This window comes from Vipera ursinii (assembly GCF_947247035.1).
Source record: "Vipera ursinii genome assembly, chromosome: 5".
Taxonomy (NCBI): Eukaryota; Metazoa; Chordata; class Lepidosauria; order Squamata; family Viperidae; genus Vipera; species Vipera ursinii.
The window spans coordinates 83,867,119-83,889,150 of record NC_139518.1 but is presented as its reverse complement, the minus strand read 5'-3'; the positions used below and the strand labels follow the sequence as shown (position 1 = coordinate 83,889,150).

Sequence of the window (22,032 nt, the reverse complement as noted above, 5' to 3'; positions counted from 1 at the left end):
TCAACTATCTAGTGCCGATACGTTGTTTCCTGAATAAAAGATTCTTTAAGGAAAACAATGCCTCGAAGTTCTTTTGAAGGGTTTCATCTGTCGGAACCATGACAGTTGTCTTTGCCTCACCCCAGAACATGAGTGAGACAGGCTTCAGTTGTGCTTAGCTGTACTGGCGTTAATCTTTTCTTCCGTTCCCAAATTCACCCAGGGCAACTTCAGGATATATAAAATCAGTTAGGTCTTCTTGCCCTTCATTTGGAGGGAAGATGTACGACTGAAGTCACTAGAAACGGGCAATAAAATAATAATAAAATAATAAAAAACCTTTATTGTCAAAGTACAACATGTGTACATTGAGATTAGCTGAGCCTCCCCCCGTGCTCTCTCCCCCCAACACACAGTGACAACAAACCCTCCATCCCACCACACCATGTGGACCAACTACACCACACACCGGCCTCCCAAGTCAATTCTGCATAAGATTATGTCCCATTTAAAAGCCTAACAGCCCACGGATAAAAGCTATTTTTCAGCCTGCTGGTACGGCTGGCTATATTCCTATATCTCCTACCGGATGGTAGGAGAGTAAAGAGATACCGTCCAGGGTGTGAGTCATCCCTGAGAATCTTCCTCACTCTTCCAAGGCAACGAGCCCTGGCAATGTCATCCAGTGGTGTCAGGGGACAGCCTGACACCAGAATAATGGCAGAATGGCAATGTAGATGGAGGACATTTCTTGCTGCTGTATTTTTGAGCTGACTCAAGAATGCAGGGATAGCCATGGGGAAGCCCAGAGAGTGGGCTGGAATGTGGCCGATTCAAGTTCAGATCTTGATGTGGTCAAGAAAGTTATTGCTCATCCCACTAGCATCTTCTTTAAGCCCTGAAAAATTGTTGTGGAAATACAATGTATATGGGGAGAACACAGACCTGTGCGTCATCTTGAGCTCCTTGAAGTAGGAGTAAATATTTCTAAATTGGCGATAAACATAATGTACACTATACATGGATGGTTCTTCTAGCAGTATATTTATTCCGTCACATTTTGTGCCGTTTCATGTTTCCCTGATTTAACAAAAAACACAAAAAACCCAACAGTGTCTGGTCTACAGCTGATAAATCTCTTTTTGACTCCAGTTACTTAAAGAGATATTAAGTCTAAAATACTTTAATGTAGGAATGTGGAAACATATTGAATTTCATTGTAGGCTAGATATATAACTTTACTGAAGTTGGGTTGTATGATAGAGCTCTGGACATCAAAATGAGTCAAACCAAATTCTTCTGAGACCCCATAAAATACATAGCTAAATTTATTGGAACCATATAAACCTTGAGATCTTGTTACTAATGGGAAGAACCATGAAAGGTGAGGTTTGATGTGGAAAGTTGAGAGAAGTATAGGATTATATGGTGCTTTCAGCTTGTAAGAGTGTTTGGGCTGAAAGCATGGAAAGTAAGCTTTCAGCCCAGAATATGGAAAATTGAACATGGTGGCTGGGTTGTAAAAGAGCAGCAGACTTTGTAGTCTTCAATGTGAAAGTAAGCTAGGAGCAGCCTGGGAGTAATTTTAGCACGAAGACCAATTGCTACAAATGAATGGCAATTTTTAAAGTCAAAGAAGGTGAAGATTCTTATTAAATACATTATTAGAAAATAATTTGTACATTTAATTTTAGTGAAGTGGAATAACATTTCGTGAAGTATAACATTTTTATACTTCCTTATCCAGTGCCATCCATGTTCTATTCAAAGGTGAAGTGTGAGCCTCACATACCTTGACAAAGAAATTAAGGCAGGTTTCCTTTAATATTCTTGGGGGTTATTGGTGACTTTGTTTTAAACCTTCTCTTAAACAATATATTCAGTAGTTTAGATTTTTGAATCATCACTTTGCTCATTCACTCTACATGTCAAGATCTCAAAAAGTCTTTTAACTGCAAAGAATCCCTTCTCTCTCCAAGGTTCATTGTGTTTGGCAAGTCTCCAGGCTTTCTCTCTCTCGTGCCCCGCTTTTTTATTGCTTCTAGATTATTGCTTCATTTGTAGGGCTGAGAGAAAGGTAGGACTATAACTTACAGTCTCCTGATTGGTAGCCTGATGCCTTCACCACTGTACCAAACTGGCTTTTTCATATATAATTAGAAGAATCATTTTATCGTATTCATCAGAGAATTGTTATTTTTACAAAGAGAATATCTGAGCTTGAGCCCAAGGCCAAACATTTTGTGAATCTTGCCTTAACTACTTCTTTTAGCAAATACCTTTAACCCAACTGAGTAAAACCTCAAGTTTGTCAGGCTATTGAGCACAGGTTTGAAAAGGCAAGGGATAAAGTTCACATGTTTGTAATCATTTTTTCATACTTTTTTAATAGTGCTTTCTACATTCCTTGATGGTTTTAGGTCTACATATTTATTTGTCTATCAGTACATGCTACATACATACAAACATACATGTGAGTGGCACAAAGTGCTATGGAAAGATACATGTTTGGCATTACAGGAAGATCTGCATGTGGATTAGAGAACAAACGAAAGCATATACCAGGGGTAGGCAACCTCGGCTCTTTTATGACTCATGGACTTCAACTCCCAGAATTCCTGAGCCAGCCAAGCTGGCTCAGGAATTCTGGGAGTTGAAGTCCATGAGTCATAAAAGAGCCGAGGTTGCCTACCCCTGGCATATACAATATCATCAATGGAGTAAAAGAATGGAAATGGAAACGGGGCTGGTCACCTAGCAAGAAGAACTGATGGCAGGTGGACCACGGCAGTGATAGAATGGATCTCACTTGATAAAAAGCATCCACGAAAAAGACCTAAAACGAGATGGATCAAGGACATCAGCAAGTATTGCCGTTATGATATTGGGTCAAATAGTTATGAAGGCAGGACTGCTGATACTTTTGCTATCATTTCTTCTTTCAGTTGTCTCCTACCAAAGGTTGAATGATAACCATCAATGCTGTGTTGTTGCTTTTTTCTTTTGAAGTTAAGGTTAGATTTTTATTTTTTTCAAAACATAGGCAGTTTTTTCAGCTGGTGCTGGTGATGACCTATAAAGCCCTAAATGGCGAGGGTCCGGGATATTTGAGGGGACACCTGCTGCCAGCATCAAGTTCCCTTCGTCCAGTGCGCTCCCACAGGGAGGGTCTCCTCAGGGTGCCGCCGGTTAAAGACTGCCGGCGGGTAACACCCAGGGGTAGGGCCTTCTCAGTGGGTGCGCCTGCCCTGTGGAACCAGCTGCCTGCGGAGCTTAGGACTGCCCCCGACCTCCGTTCATTCCGCCGGGACCTGAAGACCTGGCTCTTCGAGCTCTCTGGCCCAGGCTGAGAATTTTTTAATCTTAATTTTAACTGGGTTTTTACTGTTCTCAGGGTTTTATTTAATCTTTTTAAATTTGTTTTAACATTTGTATTGACTTTCTTTTAAATGCCCTGTAAACCACCCTGAGTCCTTCGGGAAAGGGCGGTATATAAATCTAAATCTAAATAAATAAATAAATAAATAAATAAATAAATAAATAAATAAATAAATAAATAAATAAATAAATTTTTTGTTAACACTAAAAGCTCTTTAGATTCAGATCTAATGACCATGTGAATGGGTGAGTTCCAAGGAATAATAGAGATTTAGGCTAGACTGGGTAGTGGAAAAACATTGAGGAGGAAGAAAACTTCAAACCATTTCTGTACTTGCCAAAACAATTTCATGGGAATGTCTGCAATGTCACCAGGAGTGGAGCTTGACGATAGTTTTACTTTCCTTGTGTATAACAGTGGCCAGCCAGATGCTTCAGGAATATTCAAAAGCAACTGAAAATAGATATATTTTACCTAACCTTTTTTTTCTTTCCATCCTGTGCCTTCATCCGTCAGCATTTCCTTAGCATTTACATAGCAAGTTGTTTTCATTAATATTGCTGCATTCTAAATTCTGTGGACCAAATGAAAGAGACCAAAATCAAGCAAAAATCTAGTTAATGACAAGGATTTGTTTTCAAGAGGATGCATAAAGTGATCCTATGATTTTCTTTACATTTTAAAAAAGAAATTCTATACATGTTTGTTGGATCTAATTTGGTTCTTACATTCATAAAGCTCAACCGAAAACTTCAAATTCAAACTCTGTTTCGATAAGATTCAATTCCAGTTTATCTGTTGTCACTCATGAATATTATGATGTAAATGTATTGTGATTAAGATGCATGCTTTAAACTTTTTAACACCTTAGTTTTACATTTTACTCAGTTGCCTTGAGGATCATTCTTCGGTGAAAGGTTGAGGTATAAATTCATTAAATAAATCAGTAAATTAAAGGTGTGGTGAGAGATGCTCCTTCAGAATTTTAACTTCATCAATTATTGTAATAATGCCCAATAATATATGTATGTATGTCAAGTGTAACAAAGACCTGGAAATTAAGAAAATTATTAAAAATAAGGGCCAACTATGTTTGATATTTTGACTTTGGTTTTAAATAAGGTACAAGTACGTAACTAATTATTTTTGAAGATGGTTGAAAAATCTCAGAAATATATTCTGCAACTTTCCACTGCTAATGCTTCTGCCTGTTTATTTTCTCAGCTTATGATTTTCCTGCACACAAAGATATCTGGTTTTACATTAGGATCTAAATGGTATTGTAACAATGCGGGCTGATTTTTTTTGGTGTGTGTGTGTGTGTGTGTGTCAATAAACAGAAATTTCCAACAAACTCAAAAGAATGGGTTGCAGCTGAGGGTAGGGGGAAGACACAGGGACAGAAATCCCTTTGGACCAAATTAAAGCATATCTACAAAACAAAATTGTGTGTTTGTGGAAGTAAAAGAGAAAGCCTGGGTTAGAAATTAACTTTGGAATGGAATGAGTATTCCTCATTATTCCCCTTCTTAAACCTTGAGTTAATCCTATACTGATGTTAATGAAGATTTGCTTCATTTGACAAAGGAGTAACCAGGGCCTAATAAATCCTGCTGACTAGATAGTTCTCAACAGCATTTGTTTATTCTTCCTCTGACACTTCATATGTTAATAAAGGAAAGAGCTGATTTTACATGTCCTGGCACACATACCTTTCAAATCAACAATTAATGCTGTTTGCCATGGGGTGAAAAACACTGTTAGTAAAATTACATATAGTATGGTGTGGCTTCAGAAAATGAATATTTAAAAACAAAGGTTAGGTAAGGCTGCCTTGTTCCAGGTGCACCCAACCATAGCACAAACTTTTCCTTTTTTGGACAAGTCCCCTGGGTGTTACCTTCCTCTCATCCCCAGTCTAAGGGTGAGATCAGTTTAAAGTTGCCCTTGTAATAGAATAGTATAGCAAACATTAGCTATTGCTTGCTTAAAAGCCCTGAAATTAAGCCAGTATTTTCGACAGGTCAAGGTAATGGACATGCAGCAGAGATCCAGGGTCAAATTGATCATGTAGGGCAGAGGTCTTCAAACTCGGCCCTTTTATGACTCATGGACTTCAACTCCCAGAATTTCTCAGCCAGGCATGCTGGCTGAGGAATTCTGGGAGTTGAAGTCCATGAGTCATAAAAGAGCCGAGTTTGAAGACCCCTGATGTAGGGGAAAAGGGGAAAAGGGAGCATTAGGTATGCCATATGGAACTCTTGAAGAAAAGATGTATATCTAATAAATACATAAATAAGAATATAAATGGTGTATTGGTGATTTGATGAATAATATATGAACAAGCATGAATTTAACATATCACATGAAGTGGGGCTGGCAATGAAGAACTATTTGGTATTTGGCATTTGGACCAATTAAATGGCAATGGGTTGGTTGAGATCAGAAGAAATATAATCAACAGCTACGTAGGAAAAAAAGAAGGAAGCATCAGTTCAAATAAACTGCAGTATGATGTAAGGATACTCACTGACTTATGACCATTCATTTAGCAACTGTTTGAACTTGCAGTGCACTGAAAAAAATGACTTACGACTAGTTTCCTTGCATTTACAACCGTCACAATGTCCTGCAGTAACATTCAGGCACTGGGCAACTGGCATGCATTTACAATGGATAAAGCATTTGGAACCTTGCCAGCCAGCTTCTGACAAGCAAAGACAATGGGAGAACCGAAATTTGTTAAATGACCGCCTGATCTGCTTAACGAACATGACAAAAACGTCATGTCATGGTTATGTGATAACTCCATAACCACAATCCTTAGCAATGGAACTTCCAATCCAAATTGTGGATCTAAGTCATGGACTACCTGCATTGACTAGTGAATGATTATAAAAAAGGTAAAGGTAAAGGTTCCCCCGCACATGCGTGCTAGTCGTTTCCGACTCTAGGGGCCGGTGCTCATCTCCGTTTCAAAGCCGAAGAGCCAGCGCTCGTCCGAGGACGTCTCCGTGGTCATGTGGCCGGCATGACTAGATGCCAAAGGCGCACGGAACGCTGTTACCTTCCCACCGGAGTGGTCCCTATTTTTCTACTTGCATTTTGTAAACATATTTATTCAGTCTTTAGTTTTCATCTGTCATCGACGACCAAGCCAGACTTGGAAGGAAACTTTACAACTTCGTGTAAAATTCTCAAGCAGTTAAGAGGATTGGGAGATAATTTAATAGGCTTTCTGATTTAAGAAGCTATTCAAATTGTGAATTTGGTGAGCACAAGGGATTTAGAAGTTATTAAAATGTTAGTTACATATGGCCCTAAACTACAGTAAATTATTTAAACCCACTGAAATAATTGCAGCTACCTAGGACAGGGGTCTTCAAACTCGTCCCTTTTATGACTTGTGGATTTCAACTCCCAGAATTCCTTAGCCAAGGCACGCTGGCTGAGGAATTCTGGGAATTGAAGTCCACAAGTCATAAAAGGGCCAAGTTTGAAGACCCCCTGACTTAGGACCAGCTCCTTGTAAATAATTTAAATCCCATCAATTTCAGTGGGTTTTTGAATGTTTCATTTTTCTGTGTGTTATGTATAAAATGTAACTTATAATAGATTCTTTGATGTGTACATGTGCCTTCAAGTCAGTTATGAATCTTAGCACCGACCTAGACAAGTCCCTGCAGTTTTCTTGGCAACATTCTCAGAAATGGTTTGCCTTGGTCTCCTTTTTTTTCTTCCTACAGGTGAGGAGTGGATTGGCTCCAGCAGCAGTTTCATCATCCTTTAATTATCTCCGGTTGTTTATTTCCTTTCCCTCCAATACTCCCCTTCCCCCATTAAGGGGGAAGTCCAGAACTGGAAACATGTGGATATCTTTGATGCCCTTAACACTGTGAGGTGGAGTCTGATATCTCCAGCAACCTTCAAAGACCTCTTTTACATCTGGATTAATTATATGCATTTTTATCTTTTATTTCACCAGACTGCATTTGCAAAATCTTCAGGTGCGGAGTTTGAGGGTGCAGTGCCAGGAGGAAGTGTATTTTGAAATGTCTATAAGAAACAGCATACTTTTGTAGAGCTGAAATTTTTATATTTCTGTCTGCATTGATTATCTTGAGGGAAAAAATGATGAAAGAAAAGGTTTTAAAAATAGGCCTAAGACCAAAGGTTGCTGTTACTTTGTGAACGATGCTCTGTGACAAAATTGTAATCAGGTACCCTTCATATTACAAGCTCCTTTTGGAAGAGTCAGATTTTGGTCTTAAATGTAACCTGAATTTACCTTTGATAACATAAAGGTGACATTAAATCCCCACATAGAACAGAGCTGTTGATCATAACACTGAAGAGCTGAGTTATGCCACATTGAATTGGAATAAAAAATAGAAATATAATATCTGCTCAGTCAAGGCACCGCTAATCCAGCACTGCTCAAGTTTCAGGGAATTGAACAAAACATCTCTTTATGTGGGAGAAGTGCGTCTAGAAACTTTTTGTCCATGGTGTATTTTTTTTATCTGACTCCTGTAATGAAAATGACTTTCCCACATTTGAGTTTCACTTTATGCCCCAAAAATGTGTTATCTGGTTTCGTGTATGCAATTAGCTGCCTTGTATAAATGGGTAAAATCATTTGTGCATCAATTATACATTTTTTTTGGCAAGTTGCCTAGGACTGCTTCAATAAATAAATCCCTCTTCTTTCCCCCCCCCCAATTCCACACACCCCCTCCGCCCCTATTTTAACAATCAGCAGGACCTGGATTTGGTTTCCGTCATGAATGACAGGTTTCCTCTTTCTCAAGGCCAAAAAATATATTCTTGGTAAGCTTTAAAGATAAGTGAGAAGTTGTGTTTCATTTCCTCCTAAGATGATGATAAGCAGTATATATTTAGCACCACTTCTTCCTATATGATTTTTTTGACACTAGATTATTCAAGCATATACGGTAGGACTGTTGAAGTGGGGAAGAGACACTAATTGAAATTTGTACAGAAGGAAAGCTGGCTGATTTCTTTTTTAGGAATACTGGAAATTTTTCGAAGGTGACACTTTTCATTCCTCAGAAAAGAAATCATGTGGAATTTGCTTATGTGGTGTCAGTTGTTAAGAACTGAAGAAAACTAAGATTTGCATAGTAGACACGAATCCGTGAAATACTGGTGGTGTTCACTAAGCTCTCCATTTTCATGATGCATTCCGAAATGTTCTGGTTAATCAACGGGTGTCAAACTCGATCGTGTCACATGATGTATCATGACGTGTTTTGCTTTTGCGGAGCCGGAGTGGGCGTGGCCTCAGCATGACCCATGATGCATCTGGCCAACCAGTTTGACACGCCTGGGTTAATCTGTTTCCTCCCCCTTGATCCATATTGTTATTTGTCTGCTGAGAAAAAGATTTTGGCAGTGCTTTTTTTGTAAAAGAAAAAGGTGCTGGAACTCACACATGTCATATAACCCGCCTTGCCTACCCTACAAGGTTCCATCCAAAAAAGGTGCCGGAACTCCGTTCTGAGCATTCTATGAGAAAAAAAGCCCTGGATTTTGGAATTGTGGTTTGTAGGACCTGATACGACTTCTGTCCAGTGATAGGCTGGGCAAAGAGAAGGCTTTGAGGCAGATGAAATTGTTCTGCCTCTGTTAGGGTTAAGGCCTTTAAGTCGGTTTCCACTATACCCCATAATAACATCAGATAAATACTAATCATGAAATGATTCAAGCCCATTTTCTGCAGTGACTAGAGCAGAGATCCCCAACCTTTTGGGCACCAGGAACCAGTTCCGTGGAGAAAGTTTTTTCCGTGGACCGGAGAGTGCATGGTTTTGTGTGCTGCCTGCATCTCGCTTCTTTCCGCAGCCCAGTTGCTGGCATGCTGCGGCCCAGTACTTGTCCACGAACCGGGGGTTGGGGACCCCTGGACTAGAGCGCAACTAGTGTTTTCTTCTTAATTGCTTTTCGTTTCTACAGATATTGGACTCATCATAATATTAAGACTTGGTTTCTCTGACTAACAAAGTTGCTGACTTCACATCAGCACAGAGAGAGAGCCAACTTCTAGTGCAAAATGAAGATTGTGAAGAAAATTGGAAAATATCTATTGTTCATATCCATTCAGAAATATTGATTCTAAATTGAAAATCAGTTTGCTTGCTGGGATTCCACTACTGTACTCTTTCATAAGCACAAACCTGTGAATCAGAGTCCAAAGAACGCTATTGTCTTTCAATATGTTTGTAGTTTCTCCATCTTGATAGAATTGCTGCTGCTGCTGTTATTTTACGTATTTTCCTTCATAAACTATTTACGTAGGTTTGTTTTTTTCCTTCTAGTCTTTGTGCAAGAACAATGTACCAAACGACTGAATCCTTAAACATTTTATGTAAAAAAAATCAGTTAGATTTTTAGATTTTATTAGATTTATATACCGCCCTTTCCCGAAGGACTCAGGGCGGTTTACAGGGCATTTTAAAATCACATCAATATAAAATACAAAGTTAAAAGAGAATTAAAAGTTTAAATTATCCCTGAAAATAAAACCCCAGTTAAAACTTTATGAATGTATTAAAATATAAGGATGGTAAGATGTATTAACAAAGTATGTTTTGAAACTATACATTTATATATGATAGTGTTGATCTGTCTTTTATTGGGTAACCTTTTATTTAAATACCGGTATGAGCCTAAGTATGAGAGCCAGCAGTGTGTGGCAGCAGCCAAAAAAGCCAACACAATCCTAGGTTGCATTGTCAGAGGGATAGAATCAGGATCATGTGAAGTATTAGTACCACTTTATGAAGCCTTAGTAAGATCACACTTAGAATACAGTACTGCATCCAGCTTTGGTCACCATATTATATAAAAAGACTCTGGAAAGAGTGTAGAGAAGAGCAAAATAGATGATTAGGGGACTGGAGGCTAAAACATATGAAAAACGGTTGAAGGAATTGGGTTTGTCTAGACTAGACCAGTGAAAAGGACCAGGGGTGACATGATAGCAGTGTTCCAGTATCTAGGGGGCTACCACAAAGAGGGGATCAACTTATTTTCCAAAGCACCAGAAGACAACACAAGAAACAAAGGATGGAAACTAATCATGGAGAGAAGCAACCTAGAACTAAGGAGAAATTTCCTAACAGTGGGAACAATTAATTAGGGGAATGGCTTGCCTTCAGAATTTATGGGTGCTCCATCACTGGAGGCTTTTAAGAAGAGATTGGACAGCCACTTGTTTGAAATGGTATAGAGTAGATGTCAACCTGCGGGCCGGACGCGTCATGGGGAAACCGTGCCCACCCCATTGCCTGCAATGGGGAAAAAGCTCCGATACGTTGCGTGACGTCACATGGCGTCCCGGGTTTGACATCTGGTAGAGTGCTTGAGCAGGGGGCTGGACTAGAAGACCTCCAAGGTCCCTTACCGCTCTGTTATTCTGTTATTTCTAATGTAAGGAACTTTTACAATACAGCACTGAAAATAAATCGTCCAGAAAGAATAAAAACATTTCAGGTGTCCTTTCCAGGTAATTGTGAAACCAGTATTGTTTACAGCAGGGGTCTTCAAACTTGGCCCTTTTATGAAGTCCACAAGTCATAAAAGGGCCAAGTTTGAAGACCCCTGGTTTACAGTAATCGGTTCCATGTGTGTGTACTCGGTGCATGCTTCTATTTCATACAAAGCAAGTGGACCCTGATTTATATCCCTGGTACGAGTAACCTAGCAACGTCACTGAGGAAGTTATTCTCTGGAAACTCTCTGAAGGCATTCTGTTAAACATAAGCGAAGCAATTGGTAAAACAGAGGTCAAGAACTGTTTTAACAGCCTCTTCAAAAGGGACTATTGTTTTTTGTTGACTTAAGAAAAGTGATCTCAGAGATTTTTTTTTAAAAAGCCTTTAGCTGCAAATTGTGAGAGAGCTATTTTAGAAGATTAGCACTGCTGTAATTTCTAACTCCAAATTGTATCATGTTGCTTACATATCTCAGAAAAGGGTCTTATAACAATCTCTAAGCTAACGCATAAGTTGGACTCTTCATATAATTTCAGGAAAGTCACCGTCAGGTGGGTGTTTTTAAAATATGAATAGAATAAATAGAGATCTGAAATACTATGCACTACTGTGCTAAGGATTTGAATAAGTGCATTTGCCTACATTATTTCTTTAATGAAAGTTTAAAAGATGTAGAGTTGCACAGTTACCCATAACCGCAGATGTTGTTTAATCCAACCTTCTACATATGCAACTGGTTTTAAAACTTCTTTTAAAAGAAATTTTCTTCTTTATTGGGAAGTTTCTTCACTATCAGGAAATTTCTCCTTATTTCCAGGTTGAATCTCTCCTTGATCAGTTTCCATCCGTTATTCCTTGTCTGGCCTTCAGGTGCTTTGGAAAATAGGTTGACCCCCCCTCCTCTCTGTGACAGCCCCCCCAAATATTGGAACTTGTTTCTGATTGCAAAATCAAGGATGAAAGTGAATATCTCATGTCTCTGAACGTCAAGCCAAATCAATTCCTGCTCTTCAAACTTCATGGAAATCCCTCCAAAAAATATATATATCGTACAACTGAAAAATGGGCATTTTTAGAATTGTAAAATGTCACTTTGGGGTATAAATTGTAGTTTGGAAGTAGCTTGCCCTCAGGAGGTTTTCCTACCACCAGAGGAAAATATTTATAGCTCAGGATTGAAATGAGGGGTCCTTGGTGCTCTCTGAGCTTGGTTGTTTTCTTGCAGACGTTTCATTACCCAAACTATGTAACATCATCAGTGCTAGTAAGGAAAGGGGTTTGCTCTCACTTTATGTTCTACTGGCTTACCCTGTCACTGTTGGTGGGTGTAGTCTTCTTTAGTTGGGCTGTTTACTATTTACCTTCTTTGGCAATTCCTTGTTTGGGTATTGTTTACTTCTCGATTGTTGGTCTGATGTTAGGGTTAGAATATAAACAGAACAAGCCCCACTCCCCATCAGCACTGCTGATGTTACCTAGTTTGGGTAATAAAACATCTGCAAGAAAACAACCAAGCTCAGAGACCACCAAGGACAACTCAAGAGGCTTTCTACTCCAAGTCTTACACTTAACAAATTCACAAAAATGTAAACAATTATTTAATTTAATTTAATTTAATAACATTTATATACCGCCCTTCTCCCTGAGGACTCAGGGCGGTTCACAGGGCAGAATAAAATACCAAATACAAACATTAAAAAGAGATTAAACGGTTGCCCTAGTTAAAACAATAGGAGTACAATTCTAAAAACCCCAGGATAAAATTAAGAGACCAAAGATAAAACAACCCCACCGATCCCCATCAGGCTAGGCCAGCTTGAACAAACAAAAACGTCTTGAGATCGCGACGAAAGGAGCGAAGGTCGGGCGCCGTCCGGAGCTCTACCGGTAGCTGATTCCACAGCTCCGGAGCGCCCACAGAGAAGGATCTCCCCCTGGGGGCCACCAATCGACATTCTCTGATCGGTGGCACCCTGAGGAGGCCCTCTCTGTGGGAACGCACAGGGCGCAGGGAGCTTGATGCCGGCAGCAGATGTTCCCTAAGGTACTCCGGCCCCATGCCATGGAGGGCTTTAAACACCGTTACCAGTACCTTGAATCTCACCCGGAAGACAACTGGCAACCAATGCAGCTCACGGAGCAGAGGTGTAACGTGGGAGTATCGGGAGACTCCCAACACAACTCTCGCGGCTGCATTCTGTACCAGTTGGAGCTTCCGGGTGGTCCTCAAGGGCAGCCCCATGTAGAGAGCGTTGCAGTAGTCCAGACGAGAGGACACGAGTGCATGAGTGACCGTGCACAAATCATCCTGGCTAAGATAGGGCCGCAACTGGCGCACCCTCCTCAAATGTTTAATTTTGACACGTCATCATAATCTCGTTCCAAAATTTTTTCTCCCTGTTGTGCTCAGCTGCAGTCTTTTCCTGTAGAACTGGCAGCAGTTTTTATTAATATTTGATTGATCATTAATTTTATTATTCAGCACAATCCTGATTCCTATAGCTATTTTCTGTCCATTTTTTTCAGACTGACTTTAAAGCTTAGCTTTTGAAATGGCAACTGGGGGAGGGGGGGAGGACCAAATATTCAAAAGTACAGAAATTAATTTTTTTTTTGCTTGTGTCTCTCCCCCCCCTTTTTTTTTATTGTAGGTGATGTCTCCCCGGTGCATATGAATCCAATTTCCCAGTCTCAGTTTGTTCCCTTGGCAGAGGTCTTGTGTTGTGCTATATCTGATATGAATGCAGCTCATATTACAGTTACACAGGAAGCCTTATTGCATCAGTTGGAAAAACACTACCCAGGTAATCGGCTAAATCAAGGGTTGTGGATATTGAATCTAAACTTTCAGTTCAGGCTGCAGATAGCAGAGTGAAATGCTGGATACTGCCTGGGAACGGGGAAGCCATTTTAACTCCCTTTGCATATCAAAATGTGAAACAAAAGTCTTCTAACTTGCTTTGTGTCACCCTAAGAATGGTAATATAAACCTGGAAATACACATTGGAAGCTTCCTTGGCATCATTGCCATTTTTGCAGCTTAAACCTCAAAGTGACACCAGCTGTTCCCAAGATACACATAGTGCCTCTGTACCCAGTGAACACACGGTGTGCAGCCTCTTCCTACACATTGTGATGGCAAGAATAGCTCATTTCCAGCGAAAGACATGTCAGTATCTTTCCCTGTTATTTGGCCCTCAGCTAGCTACCCAGCAGTGGCTCCAGAAAATTGCTCCCCTGGCTGCAAAGTGCTTCCAGATGTTGCTAAAAGGTGCTAGTAATGACATATAAAGCCACACATGGCATGAGACTGAGATTTGAGGGACCATCATCCCCTGGTTACATCTGCCTGTCCATCAGATCCAGCAGGAGACGCATGTTACAGGTTCCGTCTATTAAGGTGTGTCATCTGATGGGCTCTTTTCCATCCTGGCACTTTTTCTTTGGAACATCATTCCGTTGAAATTCAGATTGGCCCCTGACTTTAGGAAAAACTGTTAGCAATGGTGAGCCTTGCAAGTAATTGTACAGATAGTCCTTGACTACCAATCCTAATTGAGCCGAAAATTTCTGTTGCTAAGCAAGACCGTTGTTTTGCCCCATTTCACAACCTTTCTTGCCACAATAGGTAAGTGAATCACTACAGTTGTTAAGTTAGTAATAACAGGGTTATTAAGTAAATCTGGCTTCCCCCTTGACTTTGCTTGTCAGGTCGCAAAAGGTGATCACATGACCCCAGGACTCTGCAACCATCATAAATATTTTGCCAGTTGCCAAGCAACTAGGTTTTGGTCACATGATCATGGGGATACCGCAATGGTCTTGTGAAAAACTGTCAAAAATCATTTTTTTTCCAGTGCTGTTGTAACTTTGAACTGCCACAGAGGGAATTATATGTCAAGGACTATCTGTACTGAATAGGATGTATGCTAGGTGTTCACCTGCCGACTGTGATCATTTTGTGTTTGAGTTTTTAATAGTGGTTCTAATGCAGTTGTGTCTTTATGTCTACTTTTTGTTGGTTTTAACTGTTGTGAGTCACCTAGAATCATGCATGAGAGATGGACAGCTATTCAGGTCAAGTCAAGAAAACATGTTACCTAACACAGAAGTCACTGAATTATCAAGTCCGGAGCTAGCAGATAGCTCAGGGAATACATCCAATATGTTTTGAAAAGCCACTCAGATTTCTGCAGTCCAGTATAATAACCCTAGGATTGACCAAGCGGTTTGTTCTCTAGCCCCAAAAGCAGTTCCAGGAACTTGTGTAGTGAAGTATTGTGGTTCTTCTGCTTGATACTTTTAAAAGTATCATGCAGTGAATGGGTCTGCTAATCACAAGTTTCCATAGGAAGAAGCTGTGGTCTATCTACAGTAGGTCATTTGCAATGTTTATTATGTATTTGCTGCCCTCTATTGTCCAACTGGGAGAAAGCATCCTACTACTGGCATTTTAAAGATAAAATCTATGCCACATTGGACTTCTGAGTATGCAGTTGTTTTCATATAAAAGCTTGAAAGTGTTCAATCCAAGAGGGATCTGCAGCATTTTAATATGAAGTGCTTTTGTTTTAAATCCCGGTCAAGATATTCCATTTTATTTATCTCTTTTATTTTTATTTTTTTTTCATCACTGTAGTCAAACTCAGTGTCTTCAACAAGCAGTATCTTTATTGTGTGTTGGATTGTCCTGATAGTTTTACCTGTATTTAGGCATTTTTATAGCAAAAGTTGTGCTAAGCCTTATATTTTTTCCAGTTAGATGCAAAATGTAACTTAAGTATATAAATTACAGATCAGCTCTATTAGTACAGTTGAATTGCAATAAATTACGTTACATTCCAGCCAGCTCAAGACATTTTTATGCTCCAGTTGAAGAATGTGCCTGTTTCCTCTCCAGAAAATATAATTTGTTACTTAACATATCCCCAATCAGCTTCCTGATGAGGGTTACCTCCTTCCGCCTACAGGTAGACTAAGGGACCAGGTTTCATTATTGCTAGCATTTTTAAAAATCCCATTTATATCCCGCCCTTCTCCGAAGACTCAGGGTGGCTTACAATCTAAGCACAAATCAATGTGCTTAGCAACAGCCTTCATTCTACGTATATGCCTGCTTATTAGGGCTTTCGTCCCCCCCCCAGCGGCATTTTTACAAAGTCAGCTTATTTCCCCCAACAATCTGGGTCCTCCTTTGACCTACCTCGGAAGGATGGAAGGCTGAGTCAACCCTGAGCCTGGTGGGACGCGAACCTGCACTAATTGCAGGCAGCTGGTGTTTATGAATTTATGAATATTGTCTGTTTATGAGAAGTTTGAAGCTTTGTGAGTGCACCTTGAACTTGCATTTTGAAGCACCTTTTTGAATTCAGATCCAAAGTACAGCTTATGGTATGCTTTACTGCATTTTTGCAATAGCAATCTTTTTCTGATATTAATTTGTTCATAGCCTTCTGTTATTTTGATTTTCTTTATGATGCAGTTCTTTTCCTTAATAGACACCATGGCCAGTGGGAATTACAGCCCATCACACAGTGGGGGAATAATATCAACTTAAAACTCTTTATTTGGTCTTTTTGATTAGGAATCTTACCTGTGTGCATTAAGGGTTTCAGATTTCTTTTTCATTTTCTAAAGACACTGTATGTGTATTTAGGAATAAAGAAGACCTCATTGAAACCAATGAGATTTAATTCTGGGGGAAAAGACACAGGACTATATTAGCAGACAGGGCCTTTTTCACAACTTACTGTGAATGCGGATATGGCTGGAATCTAAAATATATGGCTGGAATCTAAGATATTTTAAATGTTGAATGAATACTAATAAAGATTTTTATCCTTATTCTAGGTATTGCAACTCCCACCCACGATATTCTCTACAGTACTCTTGGGATGCTAATTAAAGAGCGAAAGATATACCATACTGGGGAAGGATACTTCATAGTAACCCCAAATACCTATTTTATCTCTAGTAACAACAAGAGGGCCTTGCTGGAAGACACATGCCTTCCGGAGCCTTCTTTCACATACTTGTTAAGCATGGAAGATGCTGTAGAGCTGACACCAGATCCTTTGCCTGTTGCATCGCATTGTAGATCCTGTTACTGTTTCCTTGGGCACAATGAAGTGAAACCAACAAAATGTCAGGAATTAGTTAGCCAGGACCCAAATGGGAAAAGTAAAAAAGATTCCTGTGAATCTAGATCTTCAGCTCCAAAACCCAGCACAGAGTCACTTGCCGATGGAATCACCCACTCAGTACTTTCTGCGAAGGGAAAAGATAAGGCTAAAAAATTTAGTCTTAGCCTCTTTTGGCGCAACACTTCCAAGAAAGAAAAAGCTAAGAAAGCCCACTCTACATTTTCTGCTCAGTTTCCTCCTGAGAAATGGCCAGTCAGAGACGAAGAAAATTTGGAGAACATTCCACGGGATGTTGAACATGAAATCATCAAGCGCATCAATCCTATACTGACCGTTGACAACTTGACTAGACACGCAGCACTAATGCAGAAAATTGAAGAACAGAAGAAGTATATCAGCAAAGGAACCTCTACGGAAGGACTAACAACGAAGCACAAATATATTTCAAAAGCACACAGTTGGAAAAAACAGAATAGAGCAGCAAAGTATCACCGAAAGGGGCAGCATATTAAAGAAAAACGAGGGAAATATAAAACTAGTGAATTGGTACTGGCTGATGAAAATTTGGCAAGCTCTGTTGAACATCCATTATGTCACCTTACAAGTGAAATGATGGTTTGCAATAGAGAGCTGGTTGATGGTGCATTAGATTTGGAATCTCACTTTTTATATAAAAGGGAGATTAATAATCCATTTCAAGATACTCCAAATAGAAGGAATAAGTCGTCAAAAGGTTATAAAAGTCAGAAAAACTGTGATATAAACTCCAAGGCTGTTAGATCAGAGAGGCATTGTTCATGGTCCCAATCTTTAGATTCCTCAAGAAATATGGACTGTAAAGCTAAGGTCTCTCTCTCTGGGAATTGTGATGCTGAAGACGAGAAAAAGAAATGCCAAGCTTTACGAACAAATGGCACACATAGATCCTCGGCAGAGAGAGCCACTTGTGAGTGTAATCTGCAAAGAGGGACAGACTCCCAAAATACAGTGGCGATGCAAGAGGCTTCTAACATTTGTGCTACATTCAGAAATGAAGAAGAGAATCCAGGAAAATCTATTCAAACCCACTGTGATAAAGCACACCCGTGCAATTTACCAAGTCAGCATTCAGATTGCTATCTTCCCACTGATGCAGGTATTATCTGCCAATTTAAACAGGCTGAAGGCGTTGCTGCACACAGACAAAAGGATTTTAAGAGTGAGATACAGCGCAAGAACACAAGCAGATGGCTTGAGTCTCTGAATCCGCAGTATGAGGGATTCATTTTTGATGATCCAGTTCAATATCAGAAAGTGAATAATGATGGTGCTTATAATCCTCTGTGTAATGACCTTGTCCAGGAAGAAGAAATTGAATCATCCAAATTGAAACCTTATCAACTCCGATATAGAGTGGAGTCAGAAAAATGGAATAACATAACAGAAGACACGAGTCCAAAAGTATTGGGAAAAGAAACAGGTGAGCCTCCCTTTCGAAGCTACCCAAATGATGCAGATACTGTTGATACATACCAACAGGAAGAAAGTGGTTTTCTTAGTCGGAATAAATCAAAGGATAGCTTAAAGGAATATGATAAAATGAGCTTTGAAGGGGAAACCTGTATGTGCCATCAGGTGGCCTCTAAAAGCAACGAAGAGAATGAGGGTATTTATGATCAAGGTCAGAGAACGGATAATACCGAAAGACACGTCCTTGAATTCAGCGAAGTGCAAGAAGCAGAGAACAGAACTTGGGAGAAGTCAGCAAACCAAGTAACTATGGAAACAGCTTCCTTGGTGTTGTCATCCAAAGACTGGGAAATTAAGACAAATCTTGTGGGAATACGACAGTCATTTGATAACATAGATGATACTCCTCTAGATCGGGGAATCCAGCATGACCAAAACCACTTACAAGGGACAGGAAACCAGAGTATAACAGGAGATAGTGGGATAGACTCTCCCAGGTAAGGACAAACATGGGAGTGCTATTTCTATTGCACATCTCCATCTATTATACTTAGTCTGGTCTTCAAAGTTAGGCATACTGGAGAAAAATGTTGAATTGTTGAATTTAAATTTTTTCATCTCTAACTACTCATGAACTTAAGTCTGTTAACTAGAGCAGGGCCTACTGATCTGCTCAGATAACATCACTATGGTGAGAACTGCTTTGATTGCCAGTTGGCTTTCAGTTGCAAATCAAGGTGTTGGTTGTGACCTTTAAAGTCCTACTGCCCTGACACCTCATCAGGCTTGTGTTTCTACTTGTCCAATAATATCTGGTAGGAAGCGTATGTTTCAAATCCATCTTGAGGAATTGTCTTTGTCAGGGATCACAAGACATGCACTGCCTTTTATGTTATCGTCTCTCCTTTGAAACAGCGCTCTCCTCAAAATTAGGTCACCACCCTCCCCTTTGCCATTCAGGAAAGTCTAGGGAGATTTTCAAACATGCAGGGTATGGTTGTCCCATATCTGCTTTCCCCAAAAAGCAACTGGACTTTCTTGGTGTTTTCTTTGAAAAGGTTTTGGTTCAGAACCGAAGAAGCTTCTTGGATGAGAAGTGAAATGTTTTCAAAGAAAACACCAAGAAAGTCCAGTTGCTTTTTGGAAAAAAACAGATTTGGGATGTAGGACTTGATAAGTATGCATATCATCCTCCCCAGGCGATATGTGACTCTTGTTTTCCTGATTTTTTTTCTTCATTGTGTTAACAAATAGGAAGGTTTATTGTTGTTACTGGGTTTTGGTATGTTTGGCTATCTTAATCAGTCAATATATACTGTAGCTCTCATCACAAGCCTGGATTAGGCTAGTTGTAGGTAGTGGGACTATGTTTCTACAACCTGGAAAACAAGCATCGAGAGGGGCAATTTACAAGTATTTTGGCTGCAGTTGGTATTTCAGGCCCAGAAAACTAACCAGATCAGGCAGGATGGATATGAACTGGTTACAGTGCAACAGCCTACTGAGTTACGTTCCCCGATACTTGGAAAAGTATGTACAGTATGTTTTCCAAGGATTTGAGTAACTTTATAGAACAGCATGTAAATATGGAAAACGTAAACTTTCTATATGTGAACATTTCTGGAAGCTAAATGACTATGAGACTATATAAAGAAACCTTAAAAATGAAAGACTTTTAAAAGGATTTTTTGATGAACCACCTTCCTACAGCCAATATTTTTTCTAAAAGCTTTGGTGTGGTCTGATATTTTTAAAGAACGTTTGTTATGAATAATGAGCTATGGATAAGCCTCTTTGTGAATCTTTTATTTCAAAAATACCACTCTTTCAGAGCACAAAGTATGGTGTCTGCTAATTCTGTCATCTTGTATGGACTGAAGAAAAGAAGACACTTCCTCAAGAACTTAGAAGAGATAGAGAAAATTTTGCACAGCAGAAAGTCTCTCACCTCAGACTCCTTGCTTCAGTTGTCACCAGTGATGAATGTTTAATTTTTCCTCTTTTTTTAAACCACGTTTGTAAGCCTGTTTGTAAATCTAATAATGTATTTGCTGTAAATGTCTTAAACTAACACATGTGCTAATATAGGTAAGATGTTGGCTATTTCTTCCATAAAATGTATGAATACTTTGTAATAAACATTTTTACTGTTTTTTACTGCTGTTTTTTGATAACAATAAGCTCAGATCCTAGTACAGGGGTGTCAAACTCAATTTCATTGAGGGCCGCATCAGCATTGTGGTTGCCCTCAGGGGGCCGGATAGGTATGGCCGGGGTGGGCGTGGCCTACTGGGTGGGCATGGCTAGAGTGCGTATGGCCTACTGGGTGGGCGTGGCCAGCTCTACATTGTTCACATCAAGGGTGCCTATGGGGGCCTGGGCAGGAGTGGGACAGATCTGGGGGTCTCCAGCAGAAGGAGAGTCTCTGGGCCAGGGCCAAGGCAGTGGGGGCCGTTCCCTCACTGTTTCCAGGATGGCTTCACGGGCCGCATGAAACCACTTCGCGGGCCAGATCCGGCCCCCCGGGCCTTGTGTTTGACATGTCTGTCCTAGTAACTTCAGGGATGGCACAGTAATGATTTGACTTTGCTTTTTGCAATTCCCCCCATTTTGTTGTTGTTTATTTACACATCTGAATGATTATTCTAACCCAATATTTAAAGTGGGGCATAGGGGAACTCACATTTTTGAGAGCTGAAAACAACTTTGAAGAGAAAATACTAGATACACTATTTGCTAGTTAGGATCCTGAGGAGGAAATCATAGCAATGTATATATAAAAACCAAAACATTTGCAAGTAGAAATTGTAAAGTTAGATTTGTATATCCTAAGAAAGTCAAATCATATTTTAGATCTTAGATACACCTAGAATGTGCCCAATTTGTCCCTTCAGTATACCATGGATACCCCACTGATTTTCTTCAACTCAGGCAATTAGTTATCTCTTTCATTCTTGGAGAACTAAGAAAAAAAAGTATGTTTATTCATTAGTTTATGTGAAATACATTTCTTTTAAAATAAAGCTAGATGTATTAGGATGGTTATTATTATTTACTACTACTACACACAATATGAAGTCACAGCTAGCAGTTCTTTTAGCTGGTGTTGGCCTTAATAGGCACTGAGTTTCTTCCCAAGAACCTAGGATATTGTACTATAATGTATCGGCATAGTATACATGCAGATTCAAGCAGTGTTGTAGCCTTTTGTAATTGACAAATGGAAATTTTGTCAATGTACAAATTTTCCAAAATTCTTTGGTAGGGCATCCATACCACTGGGACCATCACCCCTGGTGTATGCTGTAATCTTTCAACTCTGATTTTCAGATCTTGATACTTTGTGGTTTTTCTCCAATTCTTTGTCTTCTGTTCTAGTATCCCCTGGTATTGCCACATCAATTATCCATGCTGTCTTCTTTTCAACCAGTTAAATGTTATGTGTTATGAGCCAAGACTTTATTAATTTTCATTTAGGAATCCCACAATATTTTAATCTGCTCATTCTTGATGAATTTTTACAGGTAGTCTTCAACATATGACTACAAACTTTCTGTTGTTAAGA

General features: G+C 39.6%; 1 protein-coding gene across 2 annotated transcripts in view; it reads left to right on the top strand.

The window, feature by feature from the left end:
* The window catches only part of STOX1 (storkhead box 1), a 33,352-nt gene extending 12,238 nt beyond the window's left edge, over window positions 1–21,114 (top strand). The window contains exons 2-5 of one of the 2 annotated variants that reach the window (XM_083364770.1): window positions 13,527–13,679; window positions 16,726–18,964; window positions 20,299–20,669; window positions 21,030–21,114. In XM_083364770.1, the coding sequence (XP_083220896.1) occupies window positions 13,527–13,679; window positions 16,726–18,964; window positions 20,299–20,458 (2,552 nt within the window). In that variant the 3' untranslated portion in view covers window positions 20,459–20,669; window positions 21,030–21,114. Of the gene's footprint in view, window positions 1–13,526; window positions 13,680–16,725; window positions 18,965–20,298; window positions 20,670–21,020 lie in introns of both variants that reach the window. The other variant, XM_083364769.1, reaches the window with a different exon arrangement.
* The last annotated feature ends 918 nt before the right edge of the window (window positions 21,115–22,032 follow it).